At 37.7% G+C, this 16,474-nt stretch overlaps 1 protein-coding gene across 8 annotated transcripts in view; it reads left to right on the forward strand.

The window, feature by feature from the left end:
• Nucleotides 1-16,474, forward strand: part of LOC128692060 (cholesterol transporter ABCA5) — a 408,467-nt gene that overhangs the window by 109,086 nt on the left and 282,907 nt on the right. For all 8 annotated transcript variants that reach the window (XM_070079720.1, XM_070079724.1, XM_070079709.1 and 5 more), the window contains one exon: nucleotides 15,755-15,981. In XM_070079720.1, the coding sequence (XP_069935821.1) occupies nucleotides 15,755-15,981 (227 nt within the window). The remainder of the gene's footprint in view (nucleotides 1-15,754; nucleotides 15,982-16,474) is intronic.

Raw genomic sequence — 16,474 nt, forward strand, 5'->3', positions numbered from 1 at the left:
ACTTGTTGCTTGAGTTTTAGATAGCCCCACCATTAAAGGGCTAGGGTTCTTGAGGAGGACAGAGTTTGGAATTTTAACATTAATTTCAGAAATAGAATGTAAAGAGTCAGAGTCATCCTCAGAGGAAGAGGACAGAGTCATTACTGGGACTTTATCTGGTGTATGAAAAGATTTTAATTGATTAATGTGGTAAGTTTTAGTTTTCGAGGTCTTATCAATGGGAGCTACCACATAATTTACACCAGATAATTTACTTACAATTTGCATAGGTCCCGTAAATCTAGCTTTCAAGGTGTGGCCAGGTATAGGTTCCTGCACCAACACCCTGTCTCCTGGATGGAAGGAGAGGAATTGTGCATTTCTGTCATACCTCTGTTTCATCTTATTTTGAGCTGCCTTTAGGTTAGCCTTGGCTAACTGACGTGCTACCTGCAACCTTGAAGACGGGTTGTAGAGTGTTGAGCTAACGTCTTCTCCCATCCATCCTTCTTTGAGCGCCCGAAGAGGACCTCGTACATTGTGCCCAAAGATCAGCTCAAACGGACTGTACCTGGTAGACTCTTGCACCATTTCTTGCACTGAGAACAGCAACAAAGGTAGTGATTCATCCCAGTCTGTAGGAAAATGCATGCAAAAAGTTCTCATCATAGTTTTTAACGTCTGATGGAATCATTCCAAGGCGCCTTGGGACTGAGGATGATAGGCAGTGGATAAGTTGTGGATTATCCCTAACCTAGTTAATGCTTCCCTAAATGCTTTGGCATTGAAGTTAGTACCTTGATCACTTTGAATAGTTTTAGGAATGCCAAAACAAGAAATAAATCTAGTTAAAGCTTCAAGAATAGCTTTAGTATTAATACTGCACATGGGAATTCCTTCAGGGTATCTAGTTACTCTATCCATAATGGTAAATAAATATTGATTTCCCGACTTTGATCTAGGTAGTGGACCTACACAATCTATAATTAAATCTGCAAAAGGTTCTCTATCAGCAGGTATAGGTTGAAGAGGTGCAGGTTTAATGGAATGTCCAGGTTTCCCTACTTGCTGACATTCTTGGCAACACCGGATATGATTCTTCGCATCCTGCTTTAATTTTGGCCAATAAAATTCTTTTGTAATTCTATATTATGTTTTAGTAATTCCTAAATGACCTCCTAATGAAGTATTATGAGCTATATTCAATATTTGAGGTCTAAACTTTATTGGAACTACTAACCTGTCTGACAATTGCCGGCCCTCTATCTCCTTACCAGTCTCGGTGCAGATCAAATAGTCGTTTTTAAGTTTATACTTGACCGGATGATCCAAAGAGGATTTACCCATGGCTGCCTGAAAAGCGAAATTTAAAGAAGGGTCCTTTTGTTGTTCCTCCCGGAAGGACAGTCCCTCGGGCATGGAAACAGAGATATCTGGCAATCCTGCAACCTTGGAATAGGAAGGCTTGATCGGGGTCTGTTCACTTGATCTACGAGGCTCTGGCCAGTTTTCCTCGTAAAACAAAGTGGCTATTCCGAGATCGGAGTCATCCAAGGATAGGTCAACATTCTCGCCAGACAACCCTCGGGAGGTTGCCCGAGTTATGGTCAACACCGGAGAAGAATTAATCATTATGGGTTCAGGACACACACTAGCAGTAGTAATGTTATTACCCAGTAATAACATGGCATCTTTCATGGGAATCCTTCGGATACACCCACAGTCAAGTATCCAGTGTAATATTTGCACTGTACATAAATTTTATGCAAAGGGACAGAATATATAGCTCCTCCAAATGCTTCCAACAAAACAGAGGAATTTAAGGAGGTGTTCTTTGAAAGGGGTAATATTCCCTCTCTTATAAGTGAGCAGTATGCTCCAGTATCTCTAAATGTTTTAACTTCAGTTGTTTTGGAGTTTTCCTGAAGGGAAATAAGACTCTGACAGTAGTAAGGGGCCATCCCTTTTTCTACTTCTTTCAAGGACATGTTACTAGGGATATTAGAGATTTTCCCAATTGGTTGTTTTTTTTTTTTAACCTGTAACACAGTTAAGGCTACTTCAGCAAAACCATCATTATTAACATTAGCAGCAATTTTTACATTAGCCACTGTTGTGTCAGGATTGTAAACATTATCATTATTATCAACATTATCATATAGACCCTTACACATGACTATATGGTGTCTTCCTTTGTGACATTGATAACGGTTGTTTAATTTGGCATGACAATCCTTTACATTCTGATTACCTAGACACCTGATACATCTGTCAAGTTCTTCCAATCTTTCAACTTTATCATTCCATGAATTGTATGCATTGCAATTCTTAGAAAAATGAGTACCCTTGCAGAAAAGACAAGCTCTCTTTTCTTTGACTGGTTTCTTATTAACTGGGCTACTCTTAGGAGGGTACTTATTCTTCTTACCTTGTGGGGAATCATTATTTCTGATTCCTGCTACTTGATATGCACCTATGCAACTCTTTTTAGGAAATGAATTTTGATTATTAACATTGGGATAATTTTTCCCTTTGTGAAACTTGACAGTTACCTCAGAATTATTATGTGTTGCATCTTTAAAATGAGTTGGTGGGCTGGTCTGCAACTGAACAATTAATTCTTGTAGACCTAGTCTTATTTCCTCCAGACCAAAATAACCTTTGTGATACTTGTCCGAGATCCATTCAAGTGTTTTACAGCTTAATTTATTCTGTACAATGGCACTCAATAACCAGTCTGATTCCTTCAGGTTATATTTATTACTTAAAGTTTTGAGAGTGCTCTCCAGTTTAACTTTAAACTGCTGTAAACCTTTGTAAGTGTGATCTGGAGTTTTTAAATTAACAATGATATTCACTAGATCCAACTTACTTTGTTCTATATTACCATAAGTGATCTTCAACAAGTCAACTGCTTCCTTGTAAGAGTCATCTACATTCAATTCAATTCAGTTCAAAGTTTATTCTCTATAAGGATTACAATGCTGAGTTTACAGAATTTGGTTATTGTGTGGTTTACATGTAGTAAAATAATAATTACAGAGTGTACCACTAGAACACCTAGCATGGCTAGGCATTTCGGGCAGACTTAGATTAAATCTTAAGTTTAAAATATTACAAAATTATGAGGTAAGTTGGTATTATGGCTAAGTGACTAAATACTAGTTTGTGAGTTTAGCAATGTGAATGCTTTTGTTTTGGCACTATACATAGTTTCAGTATTGGAGTATCACAGGCCAACTTATGACTAGTTAAGATTCATTATTTTGAGATTGAGATTGATATTTCTGTTTATGGTCAAATGGGTGAGTGAGTGTAAGTGTGAACCACCAGGTGGTATTCGTATAATTAGTTGACAGGGTGTATCAATGAGATAAGATGTTTTCTGATGGTAGTTTTGAAGGTGATGAATGTGTCTGCAGTTTTAGAATTTTCAGGTAGGGTGTTCCAGATTTTAGGGCCTTTGACATACATTGAATTTTTGTAAAGGTTTAGTCGGACATGGGGAATGTCATAGAGATGTTTGTGTCTGGTGTTGTGCCTGTGGGTTCTGTCACAACTATCAAGAAAGTGTTTTAGGTCAAGGTTAATATTGGAATTTAAGGTCCTGTAGATGTAGATTGCACAGTAGTAAGTGTGGATGTACTGAACAGGGAGTAAGTTTAGATCTATGAAGAGTGGGGGGGTGTGTTGCTAGGGATGGGATTTAGTGATTATTCTTACTGCGGCTTTTTGTTGGGTTATTATTGGCTTTAGGTGTGTTGCTGCAGTTGAACCCCAAGCACAGATAGCATAGGTGAGGTATGGATATATAAGTGAATGGTATAGTGTGAGAAGGGCAGTTTGCGGCACTTAGTATCGTATCTTGGAGAGGATCCCAACCGTTTTGGATACTTTTTTGGTTGTGTGTTGGATATGGGTGCTGAAGTTCAGGTTGTTGTCGAGGTATAGGCCTAGGAATTTGCCCTCATTATGCCTGGCAATTAGTGTGTTGTCGATCTTAATGTTAATTTGTGCGTCTCCTGCTCTGCTACCAAACATAATGTAGTAGGTTTTGTCAGTGTTAAGCGTAAGTTTATTGGGAAAGGCTTGTATGAGTATGTGAGCATCTCCTCTTATCTGTCCTTTGAGGTAAAATAATTTAGTTACACATGCTAGGTCACTCCTATCGTGCACAGCTGCTTTAAAAATTGACCAAACTCCTCCCAATTTTCTCCAGGATTAAATACAGGTAAACATAATTCTGGGAGTTTTGGCAGACATCTTATTTGTTGTGTGCACAAATTGGAAATAAATAAATAAATAAATAAACTGCCCGGTTTACACCTTTTAATTTATTCAAAGCCTGACTTTAACAAGAAAGAATTTTTTCTTCTAATTCATAATACTGGTTAATCATAAGATCTATTTCTGTCTCATCTCCACAATTTACTAACAAATCTCCTTTATATTTTTTATAATATAATTTGCATGAATCATATCTATTCCCTAAAGCATCTAAATACAATTTTAAATCATCAGTATTCACAGTTTCTTGATTCATTAATTCCAAATATTTATTGTATACCTTTGTTACATAACCCTTTCTAGTCTGCAATGATGATTCTTTTGCTCTAAATTCCATGTGTTTGTCATCTACATTAATTTCCTCATTTTCACCCATGATGCAATGTATTAAATTCAGCTTAATTAATAATACTGATTATGTACTTAATTATGCACTTTATAAAAGTAATTATTACAACTTACCTTGAATAAATTCTAGCTACTTGAGCTTAGCAATTACATGTAAGAAAATTATAATATAAACTTTAAATATACATTAATAATGTTAGCTACACTTGAGCTTAGCAATTATCCATGTAAGGACATTATAATATAAATTTTAAATACACATTAATATAAATCTTAGCCAGACTTGGCTTAGCAAAATTAATATTATACAAATACACTAATATAAATCCTAGAAAGACTTTGGCTTAGAAAAATTAATATTATACAAATACACTAATATAAATCTAGCCAGACTTTGGCTTAGCAACTTTAGTATTGAAATAATTATAATCCACTACACATTAAGTAAATTTGTGGACCTAACATCCACCTCCTTCTTTCATTTCACATATAATTATTAAGTAATTAATTCATGAATTAATGACTTCACTAATTACATTCAGTTTGATCAAGGACCAACGGGCAAACTATTGTGGAAAATTAAATTTACCTGGATGTAACTCATAAGATACATACCAGTAAATGGTAACAAACATAATTATTCTTTATCAAGGTTACAGAGACAAGTAGGAATTTTAGGACACCTAGGTCGCAAAAAAATGTCCCCCTTTGATACCTATGATAATCTATCTCTCCACAAGTCACTCTGGACCTATGTTAATTTCAAATGAAATATACATCACCAGGAATTCTCGTAAAAACATTAATATAAATATGTTTACCTGGAGATTACCTGGAGAGAGTTCCGGGGGTCAATGCCCCCGCAGCCCGGTCTGTGACCAGGCCTCCTAGTGGATCAGAGCCTGATCAACCAGGCTGTTACTGCTGGCTGCACGCAAACCAACGTACGAGCCACAGCCCGGCTGGTCAGGAACCGACTTTAGGTGCTTGTCCAGTGCCAGCTTGAAGACTGCCAGGGGTCTGTTGGTAATCCCCCTTATGTATGCTGGGAGGCAGTTGAACAGTCTCGGGCCCCTAACACTTATTGTATGGTCTCTTAACATGCTAGTGACACCCCTGCATTTCATTGGGGGGATGTTGCATCGTCTGCCAAGTCTTTTGCTTTCGTAGTGAGTGATTTTCATGTGCAAGTTCGGTACTAGTCCCAAGGTGTATATACTGTAATCATGTATCTCTCCCGCCTGCATTCCAGGGAATACAGGTTCAGGAACCTCAAGCGCTCCCAGTAATTTAGGTGTTTTATCTCCGTTATGCGCGCCGTGAAGGTTCTCTGTACATTTACTAGGTCAGCAATTTCACCTGCCTTGAAAGGTGCTGTTAGTGTGCAGCAATATTCCAGCCTAGATAAAACAAGTGACTTGAAGAGCGTCATCATGGGCTTGGCATCCCTAGTTTTGAAGGTTCTCATTATCCATCCTGTCATTTTTCTAGCAGATGCGATTGATACAATGTTATGGTCCTTGAAGGTGAGATCCTCCGACATGATCACTCCCAGGTCTTTGACGTTGGTGTTTCGCTCTATTTTGTGGCCAGAATTTGTTTTGTACTCTGATGAAGATTTAATTTCCTCGTGTTTACCATATCTGAGTAATTGAAACATCTCATTGTTTTCTGCAGCCCACTGTATATTAAATTTAAAATGTGAATACATATACAGTGGACCCCCCGTTAATGATATTTTTTCATCCAGAAGTATGTTCAGGTGCCAGTACTAACTGAATTTGTTCCCATAAGGAATATTGTGAAGTAGATTAGTCCATTTCAGACCCCCAAACATACACGTACAAACACACATAAATACAGTTACATAATTGGTCGCATTGGGAGGTGATCGTTAAGCGGGGGTCCACTGTACATTCCATACCCCGGCCGGGATTGAACCCGCGGTTCAATCCCGGCCGGGGTATGGTTTGTTTGCAATCGTGTCATTACGATTTCGTGAGACATATACATTGATGGAGAATTTATAATAATAAGACTCACCAATTAGTCTGGAGATGACGGTGTGTCATACAAACCCCCTTGCCTAAATTATGAAGAAAATACTGGCAAGAATTTCAACACAAAATAGACATGACTTAGCTGGGGTTCCGAAGCTGTCCTGTCCATCTGCTTAATGCTCACGTTATGCAGGACTGCAAATCCAACAATTTCTGCTCCTATTTGGGAAGTTTCAACTGCAATTTAACTTCCAGAGCGACAAAATTTATGCACATTTCATTAGTGTGCTATTACCACATTCAAAACAATGAACAAGGATCCAAACATTGAACGAGATATTAGAGTTAGGCAGGTGTTACAAAATGATATTCGATGCTATAAAGATATGTATGCTGATAAAAAGAATAAAAAGCTGTGCAAACCACGTTATTCAACTATTTTTCTAAAAAATGTCTTTCTTTACCATATGTATAGTACACATTGTTTATTGACAACTGTAATAAAAATCTATGGTACTTTTTTTTTTTTTTTTGTTTTTATCTTCTGTAATTTTTTTTAATTGCAAGTGTATGCAAGAGTTTCATGTGCATTGATTTGTACTAAGCAAACAACTAAATAATTTTGTGATCTGACTCATTTAATTGTATTGTTGGAATGCATTAAATTAAAACACATTATAATAATACCCTGATCACTACGGTATTGCATAGTACAGTATTTTTTTGACACACATTAACTGTACTGTGTAAAGTAGGTCTGACATTTTTATTATTTCATCATTTGTGCTTTTGTTTCTCCTGAAGCTAAACTGGCAGGGGTTGAGGATACTTTATGATGTTATGAAGGAGTACAGTAGACCGTTATATTACACAGTAGTTACATTCCTGAAAACGTCATGTTAGGTTAATCTCTGTCAGATAAACTGAAGAACTTACGGGAAAAATAGGGTTATGTTTTTGGGAGCCCCAAAAAAGCCAAACAACCTTTTTTTCTAGACCACCAGATCTTACAAAAATAAAAGTGAATATGTAATTGTAGTTCATTGTGAGGATGTATTATATTTTTACTGCTTAACCCCTTAACTGTCCAAACATAGATCTATGTTCTCTCGCCCAGCGTTCTGAATATTTTGAAAATTAAATTTTTTTTTTTTTTTTTAACCCTTAAACGGTCCAAAGAGATCGACATTCAAATTCGTAGTGCTACAAAAGTAGATCTACTTTTTTTTACATATTTTCAAATCTAAAATGTTTTGTAAACATTTTCAAATGTAAAACAAAAAAGAAGATCTACATTTTTTTAAGAATTGAGACACTTATGCAACACATGAGAATCTTTATTGAAGAAACGTTTCGCCACACAGTGGCTTCATCAGTCCAATACAAAGTAGAAATGGGTAAGGGGAGTAGAAGTTTGAGGTAATCAGTCCCTCAACCTGGAATCGATGTGTTCAGTCCATCACTCTTGTAGGAAGTGATGGACTGAACACATCGATTCCAGGTTGAGGGACTGATTACCTCAAACTTCTACTCCCCTTACCCATTTCTACTTTGTATTGAACTGATGAAGCCACTGTGTGGCGAAACGTTTCTTCAATAAAGATTCTCATGTGTTGCATAAGTGTCTCAATTCTTCAACTTGTCGGTTTCCAAAGCCATTCGTTACATTTTTTTACATACTTTCAGATGTTGAAAAGACGTATATATACGTTTGGACCATTTAAGGGTTAAATGAAGAGGACATTTTTTACATAAAGTAATGTAAGAAAAAAAAAATCTAGAGTCAGTATTTACAGAGATATAAGGCTGCAAAGTCAGCACATGTCACTCGCCTGAAGGCAACATGCAGCGCTGCCACTTGCAGATGTGTTGCCAATATACCTTTTTTCCTCATTTTTTTAATTTGTATAATTTTTATGTTCTGATAATGATAATTTGTAGTAGTTCTTGTGATTTCTTAGTTAATCTTTGTTCTGACACTATTATTAGGTACGGAAATAGTGCTCAAATAATCGTAAACACAGTGACAGGTGAACATTTTCACCTACCTTCAATCAAAGTTTATTCTCTATAAGGATTACAATGCGGGGTTTACAGATTTTGGTTATTGTGTGGTTTGCATGTAATAAAATACTAATTACAGAGGGGGCCACTAGAACACCTAGCATGGCTAGGCCTTTCGAGCAAACTTAGATTAATTCTTAACCCTAAATTATTACAAATTGTGGAGTAAGTTGACTAAATACTAGTTTGTGAGTTTAGCATTGTGAATGCTTTTGTTTTGGCACAATACATAGTTTCTATATTGGAGTATCACAAGCAAACTTGTGACTGGCTAGGGATCATTATTTTAGCCTGTAAACGCTCCAAGCAGATCTACGATCACATGTGTAGTGCTACAAAAGTAAATCTTTGTTTTTTATACATATTTTCAAATATAACAAAAAAAAAGTAGATCAAAGTTTTTTACATATTTTCAAATGTAAAAAAACAAAAAGATCTACTTATTTTACATACTTTCAAATGTTGAAAAAACGTATATATACGTTTGGACCGTTTACGGGTTAAGATTAAGATACGTATTTCTGTGCTTATAGTCAAATGGGTGAGTGAGTGAGTGTAAGTGTGAACCACCAGGTGGTTTTTATGTAGTTATTTGATGGGGTGTATCAGGGAGATAAGATGTTTTCTAATGGTAGTTTTGAAGGTGATGAATGTGTCTGCAGTTCTAGAGTTTTCAGGTAGAGTGTTCCAGATTTTAGGGCCTTTGACATACATTGAATTTTTGTAGAGGTTTAGTCGGACACGGGAAATGTCGTAGAGATGTTTGTGTCTGGTGTTATGCTTGTGGGTCGTGTCACAACTATCAAGAAAGCATTTTAGGTCAAGGTTAATATTGGATTTTAAGATCCTGTATATGTAGATTGCACAGTAGTAAGTGTGGATGTTCTGAACAGGGAGTAAGTTTAGATCTATGAAGAGTGGGGGGGGGGTGTTGCCAGGGACATACTATTGTCTAGAAATATATACATAGTATTTATAGGTCCCAGCAATGTTTTGGAAACACAGGAGTATATAATACAGTGAACCTCCGACTTACAAAGGCCTCATCTAATGATAAAATCAACTTACGAAGCATTTCAGTATAAAAAATTTCCCCCGACCTACGAACAAAAACTCGACTTACATCCTTCGTCCCGAACGTGTCCACGCGTCTCTCTGGCCTGAGCACACCTTAGCTGCCCTACCTTCAGTTAGTGTGCCAGTGTTTACAAGGCAGTGTGGTCGCTTCCACGAATACATTCGGTATTCCAGTGTTTTTAGTGCTTGAAACTGCTAAATAAGTCACCATGGGCCCAAAGAAAGCTTCTAGTGCCAACCCTGTGGTAAAAAGGGTGAAAATTACAATCAAAATGAAGAAAGAGATAATCACGAAATATGAGAGTGGAGTACGTGTCTCCAAGCTGGCCAGGTTGTACAACACACCTCAATCAACCATCGCTACTATCTTCTTTCTTTCTTTCAACATACCAGCCGTATCCCACCGAGGCAGGGTGGCCCAAAAGAAAAAAACTAAAGTTTCTCTTTTTAAATTTAGTAATATATACAGGAGAAGGGGTTACTAGCCCCTTGCTCCCGGCATTTTAGTCGCCTCTTACAACACGCATGGCTTACGGAGGAAGAATTCTGTTCCACTTCCCCATGGAGGTAAGAGGAAATAAACAAGAACAAGAACTAGAAAGAAAATAGAAGAAAACCCAGAGGGGTGTGTGTGTGTATATATATGCTTGTACATGTATGTGTAGTGTGACCTAAAGGCAAGTAGAAGTAGCAAGACATACCTGAAATCTTGCATGTTTATGAGACAGACAAAAGACACCAGCAATCCTACCATCATGTAAAACAATTACAGGCTTTCGTTGTACACTCACTTGGCAGGACGGTAGTACCTCCCTGGGTGGTTGCTGTTTACCAACCTACTACCTAGAATCGCTACTATCTTGGCCAACTAAAAGGCAATTAAGGAAACTGTTGTTGCAAAAGGTGCAAGTATCTTTTCGAAACACAGATTGCAAGTACTCGAAGATGTTGAGAGACTGTTATTGGTGTGGATAAATGAAAAACAGATATCAGGAGATAGCATCTCTCAAGTGATTATATGTGAAATGGCAAGGCAGTTGCATGACGATTTAATTAAAAAAATGCCTGCAACTAGTGGTGATGTGAGTGAATTTAAGGCCAGCAAAGGTTGGTTTGAGAGATTTAAGAATCATAGTGGCATACACAGTGTGATAAGGCATGGTGAGACTGCCAGTTCAGACAAAAAAGCGGCTGAAAAATATGTGCAGGAATTCCAGGGGTATATAGAGGCTGAAGGATTGCAACCCCAACAAGTGTTTAATTGTGATGAAACAGGCCTGTTTTGGAAGAAAATGCCAAACAGGACCTACATTACACAGGAGGAAAAAGCACTCCCAGGACACAAGCCTATGAAAGACAGGGTTACTTTAATGTTGTGTAGTAATGCTAGTGGAAATTGCAGAGTGAAGCCTTTATTGGTGTATCACTCTGAAACTCCCAGAGTGTTCAGGAAAAATATTGTCGTCAAGGCTAATTTGTGTGTGATGTGGAGGGCAAACAATAAGGCATGGGTCACTAGGGACATTCTCTGTGACTGGTTTTACCATGTGTTTGGCCCCACTGTGAAAAATTACCTCCTGGAAAATAAATTGGACCTTAAGTGCCTCCTGGTATTAGACAATGCTCCTGTTCATCCTTCAGACTTGCCAGAGCGAATTTCAGGGGAGTTAAGTTTTATTAAAGTAAAGTTTTTGCATCCTAATACCACTCCTCCCCTCCAGCCCATGGACCAGCAGGTCATTTCAAATTTCAAAAAACTGTACACCAAAGCAATGTTTCAAAAGTGCTTTGAAGTGACCTCAGACACTCGACTGACCCTAAGAGAGTTTTGGAAAGATTACTTTAGTATCCTCAATTGCATAAATCTTATAGGTAAGGCTTGGGAGGGAGTGACTAACAGAACCTTGATCTCTGCTTGAAGGAAATTGTGGCCACAATGTGTACAAGAGAGGGATTTTGAAGGGTTTGGGGCTAACCCTGAGGAGCCTATGCCAGTTGTGGAATCTATTGTGGCAGTAGGGAAGTCCTTGGGGTTGGAGGTTAGTGGGAAGGATGTGAAAGAGTTGGTGGAGGACGACGATGAAGAACTAACCACTGATGAGCTGCAAGAGCATCTGCAACAGCAAGAGGCCAGATCTAAGGAAATTGCTTCAGAGGAGGGAAGAGAGAAATTGAAGAAGTTGCCTTCTTCAAAGATTAAGGAAATTTGTGCAAAGTGGGTTGACATGTAAACCTTTACGGAAGAAAATCACCCTGACAGCTATTGCAAGCTGTGCTGGTGACTTTTACAATGACAGTGTTGTGACCCACTTTAGGAAAATCTTAAAGGAACACGAGGTACAGAGCTCTATGGACAAATTTTTGGTGCAACAGAGGTCCAGTGACTCTCAGTTTGTTCTCAGTGGCATTAAAAAACAAAGAAGGGAAGTAACCCCGGAAAAGGGCTTGCAACCTAAAGTCCTTATGGAAGGGGATTCCCCTTCCAAAAAATAATAAACCTCCATCTCCCCTCCTCCCATCCCATTATTCATAACTACATCTTCAATAAAGGTGTCATTTATTCTTCATTTAGTACAGTACATGCACAATGTAGTATATTGTGCATGTATCCTTTTTGTGTGTAGGAAAATGTATATTTCATGTGGTAACTTTTTTTTTTTTTTCATACTTTTGGGTGTATGGAACAGATTAATTGGATTTCCATTATTTCTTATGGGAAAAATTAATTCAACTTAAGATAATTTTGTCTAATGATGAGCTCTCTGGAACGGATTAATATAAGTCGAGGATCCACTGTAATAATAATAATAATAATAATAAGTTCCCTTGATGCTTGATATAAAAGTGTTTCACTTGTCTTATCTCTTCACTCCACTGCTGACACTAATGAGAGGTCATCTTATCTTATCACCCCACTAATAACAGTGGTGACATTTGATGAGTGTCATCTTATCTTGTCTCTATATTCATATTCATATAGTTTATCTGGACAGTGATGGAGTGAATGATGGTGAAAGTTTTTCTTTTTCGGGCCACCCTGCCTTGGTGGGAATCGGCCAGTGTGATAATAATAATAATAATAATAAAATTATCTGGACATGATACATAATTGTACAAGGAATTATAGTAGTTGGGTGTACATGCCAACAGCCCCTTGTATGTAGAGCATTATGGGCAGGCTTAAAATTGACTTAAAATTAACCAAGCAATGATAGGTTCAGTGGTAAAAATTACCGTAAACAATTTACAGTATGAAGTACAATTGATTATTTGAAACAATGAAATTTGAACATTAAGATTTTGAAGCATTATAGGTGTACAAATTTGTCGCATTACAATGTATAACAAACAAGATGATCAGTTTACTGTGTGTTGTCTTGAAGTTTTAAGATTTAAGTAATTGGGAGATTTATTGGTGATCTTAAATATTGAGTGTTGATTATTTAGTCCTGGGCGAGTAAGTGGTTTTTTAGAAGTATTAAATTGATTTTCAGGCCTGGTTACTTTAGTATGTTCTGGTAATGAATTCTAGATTTTGGGGCCCTTTATGTGCATAGAGTTTTTACACAGTGTGATATGGACACAGAGTACATCAAAAAGAGAGCTTTGTCTTGTGGTCATGTGTCCTGTTAAGGTTGGTGAGGAGAAGTTTATGTGGAGGGTTTATGTTTGCATGTATTGTTCTATGTATGTAGTAGGCACATGAATAAGTGTGGATGTTTTTTATGGTAAGCAAATATAGACTTTTGAATAGAGGTGGAATATACTGTCGCAAGTGGGAATTTATCATTCTGCTAATGACAGTGGTGACATTTGATGAGGGTCGTCTTATCTTATCTCACCGCTAATGACAGTGGTGACATTTGATAAGCCTTCATTTATTTGTTTTCACTCTTACACATAAGCATGTCTGTCTGTCTATCTATCTGTCTGTCTATCTATCTGTCTGTCTATCTATCTGTCTATCTCAGAGAGTTGCTCATGAACCAGCTGGTATTACACACGATCACTTTCTACAAGCATAGTATAGAACATTGTCTGGATTTTTTGAGTTATCCTAGGTAATTTACACTTTGTATAATTGTATTTATGTATGAGTTCCTGTGAGATAAAGACAGATATAAAGACAGAGATAGGTACAGACAGACAGTCAGAGATAGAGATAGCCAATCAGTCAGCCAACTGGCCAAGCATTTTGTCTGGATTTTTTGGGTTATCCTAAGTAATATACATTATGTATAATTGTATTTACATATATGTTCCTATGAGATAGAGACAGAGATAGATTCAGACAAACAGACGGAGATACAGACAGCCAATCAGCTGGCCAGCCAGCCTGCCGAAATTACAGTTCCAGAATTGTTTCTTTTTACTTGGGGCATAGGTTATAGGACATTTTGGCAGGATGACAATTTCCTCTTAAAAGGGGAGTGCTCAATGGAACTGGTGCTCCCACAGGGTACTAAGTGGTCTCAGATTTTTTTAATACAACGCACACCGAGAGTCAAGACCCATTCTATGCTGACCAGGCCAATCGTGCCAAATTTGGAGGCAGGAAAAATAAAACGTAGATCTACACTTGGAGCACTAGCGGTAAGACTGTAGATCTACATTTGGACAGTTAAGGGGTTAAGACTACAAATGCAACAAATACAGCGGTACCTCGGGATCCAAAATTAATTCGTTCAAGAAGGCTGTTCAAGTGCTGATACCAAACAAATTTATTCCCACAAGGAATAACGTAAATTAGATTAATCCATTTCAGACCCTCAAAAATACACTTACAAAAGCACTTAGAAAAATACACTTACATAATTGTTTGAGTTGGGAGCTGTTCATATCCCGAGGTACCACTGTAATAGTATTTCTTACCTTAAATTGTGGGTGCTGGTGCTTGTCAATGACTGTGAAGAGAGTGGAGAGTTATGCTGTGGTCCTACTGGGCTGAGGTGGATGGTAGAGGTTCTGGTACTGAAGTCAGTGGTTGCACTGGAGTGTGCATAAATTCTGTAATGGATTTCTGTTCTATTTCACCCTGCAGTACATTATACAGATGCCGGTAAGGTATCAGGTCAGTCAGTAATTCAGTCAAGTAAGTCAACAAGTCAGTATGTCAGTCAGTCAATGGTCTGACCCACAACAAGGCGGCAGCTTGAGCTGGGTAAATTTTTTTCATGCCTACAAACGGAACTGTGTTCAGCTAATTTTACGAAGAAAAAACCCATACCACGGGAGGGGTTTGAGCCTGCGGTCAGAAAGTCTCAAAACTCCAGACCATCGCGTTAGCGTTAGACAGTGGCTAACATGACAGTCTGGAGTTTTTAGACTCTCTGACCGTGGGTTCAAACCCCACCCATGGTATGGTTTGTTTGCAATCGTGTCATTACAATTTCGTGAGTCATGTTAATTTTATGAAGTGTTGTTTAAAATTGTTTTGTAATTTTTCACTAGTGCAGTAACCAAAACTTGGCAAATAAATTCATGTAATATAACGTTCTACTGTATAACCTTTTATGTATGAGCTTCAGATAACCCTGTATGTCATCCCCACCCCTCCTTCAGAGTGCAGGCACTTTCATTTTCACCTCTGAGACTCAAGTCTGGTTAACTGAATTCTCTGAATCCCTTCATAAATGTTCTCTTGCTCACACTCCAACAGCACATCAAATTATAAAAACCACTTGCCCCCCACTTACTCCTGTCTAACACACTCAGACACGCCTTTTGGATGTCCAAGCCCTAACACTCGAAACCTTTACCCCCTTCCCCTGGCCTTTCTTTTTCATTCCTTCTTGAATTCCTTTACCAGCCTTCGCAACTTCTTCTTAGAATACCATGCAGTTAGCAAAATATATCTGTGACAACTCCTACCTTGTAAAAATACCCTATTTTGATTTTTACTCGTAAAAATAACATATAGATTGTTAAACAGCATGATAGTATATAAATTAAAAATCCAAGCATCTCTATATTACTTATAAATTTTTATTTTATTTCAGATGAAGACTAATACAACGATAGGAATTCCAAATGTGATTTTGGAAAATTTCCCCAAGGAGAGTTATGAATCAAATGGAGGATTTGTTCTGCGTAACATTGTTCCACTTTACATGGTGTTTGCTTGGGCCCAGTTCATCGTTTATTTGATGAATCTAGTAGTGGAAGAGAAGGAGAAAAAAATTAAAGAAAGTATGAAAATGATGGGTCTCAGAGATTCTGTTTACTGGTAAGTTTAGCAACTACTGCATTTCTCTTGTCCAGCATGAATCAAAATAAGAGAAAAGGTCAGGTTTATGCTTTCCTGGCATATAAAAGAACAAAGATGCTTGGCAAGGGAGGATTTAATAGATTTTTTAACACCTCGGCTGTCTCGCACCAAGGTAGGGTAATCTGACAAAGATGAATACACTGTTAATGTCATTTATTCATTCACATTTCATATAACCCTCCAAACTTCAACATCCCCAACCTTCCTTCACTGTACTCACCACCTTCAGGACTCAAGTCTGGCTAACTAGTTTCCCTGAATCCCTTCATAAATTTTACCTTGCTTACACTCCATCAGCACATCCAATCATAAAAACCACTTGCCTTCACTCCTATTTAACTCACTCACACAGGCCTGTTGGATGTCCAAACCCTAGCACTGAAAACCTCCTATACTGCCTCTCTCCAAACTTTCCTAGGATGACCCTTACCCCTTCCCTCCACCCCAGATT

Source organism: Cherax quadricarinatus, chromosome 6 (genome assembly GCF_038502225.1).
Source record: "Cherax quadricarinatus isolate ZL_2023a chromosome 6, ASM3850222v1, whole genome shotgun sequence".
Taxonomy (NCBI): domain Eukaryota; kingdom Metazoa; phylum Arthropoda; class Malacostraca; order Decapoda; family Parastacidae; genus Cherax; species Cherax quadricarinatus.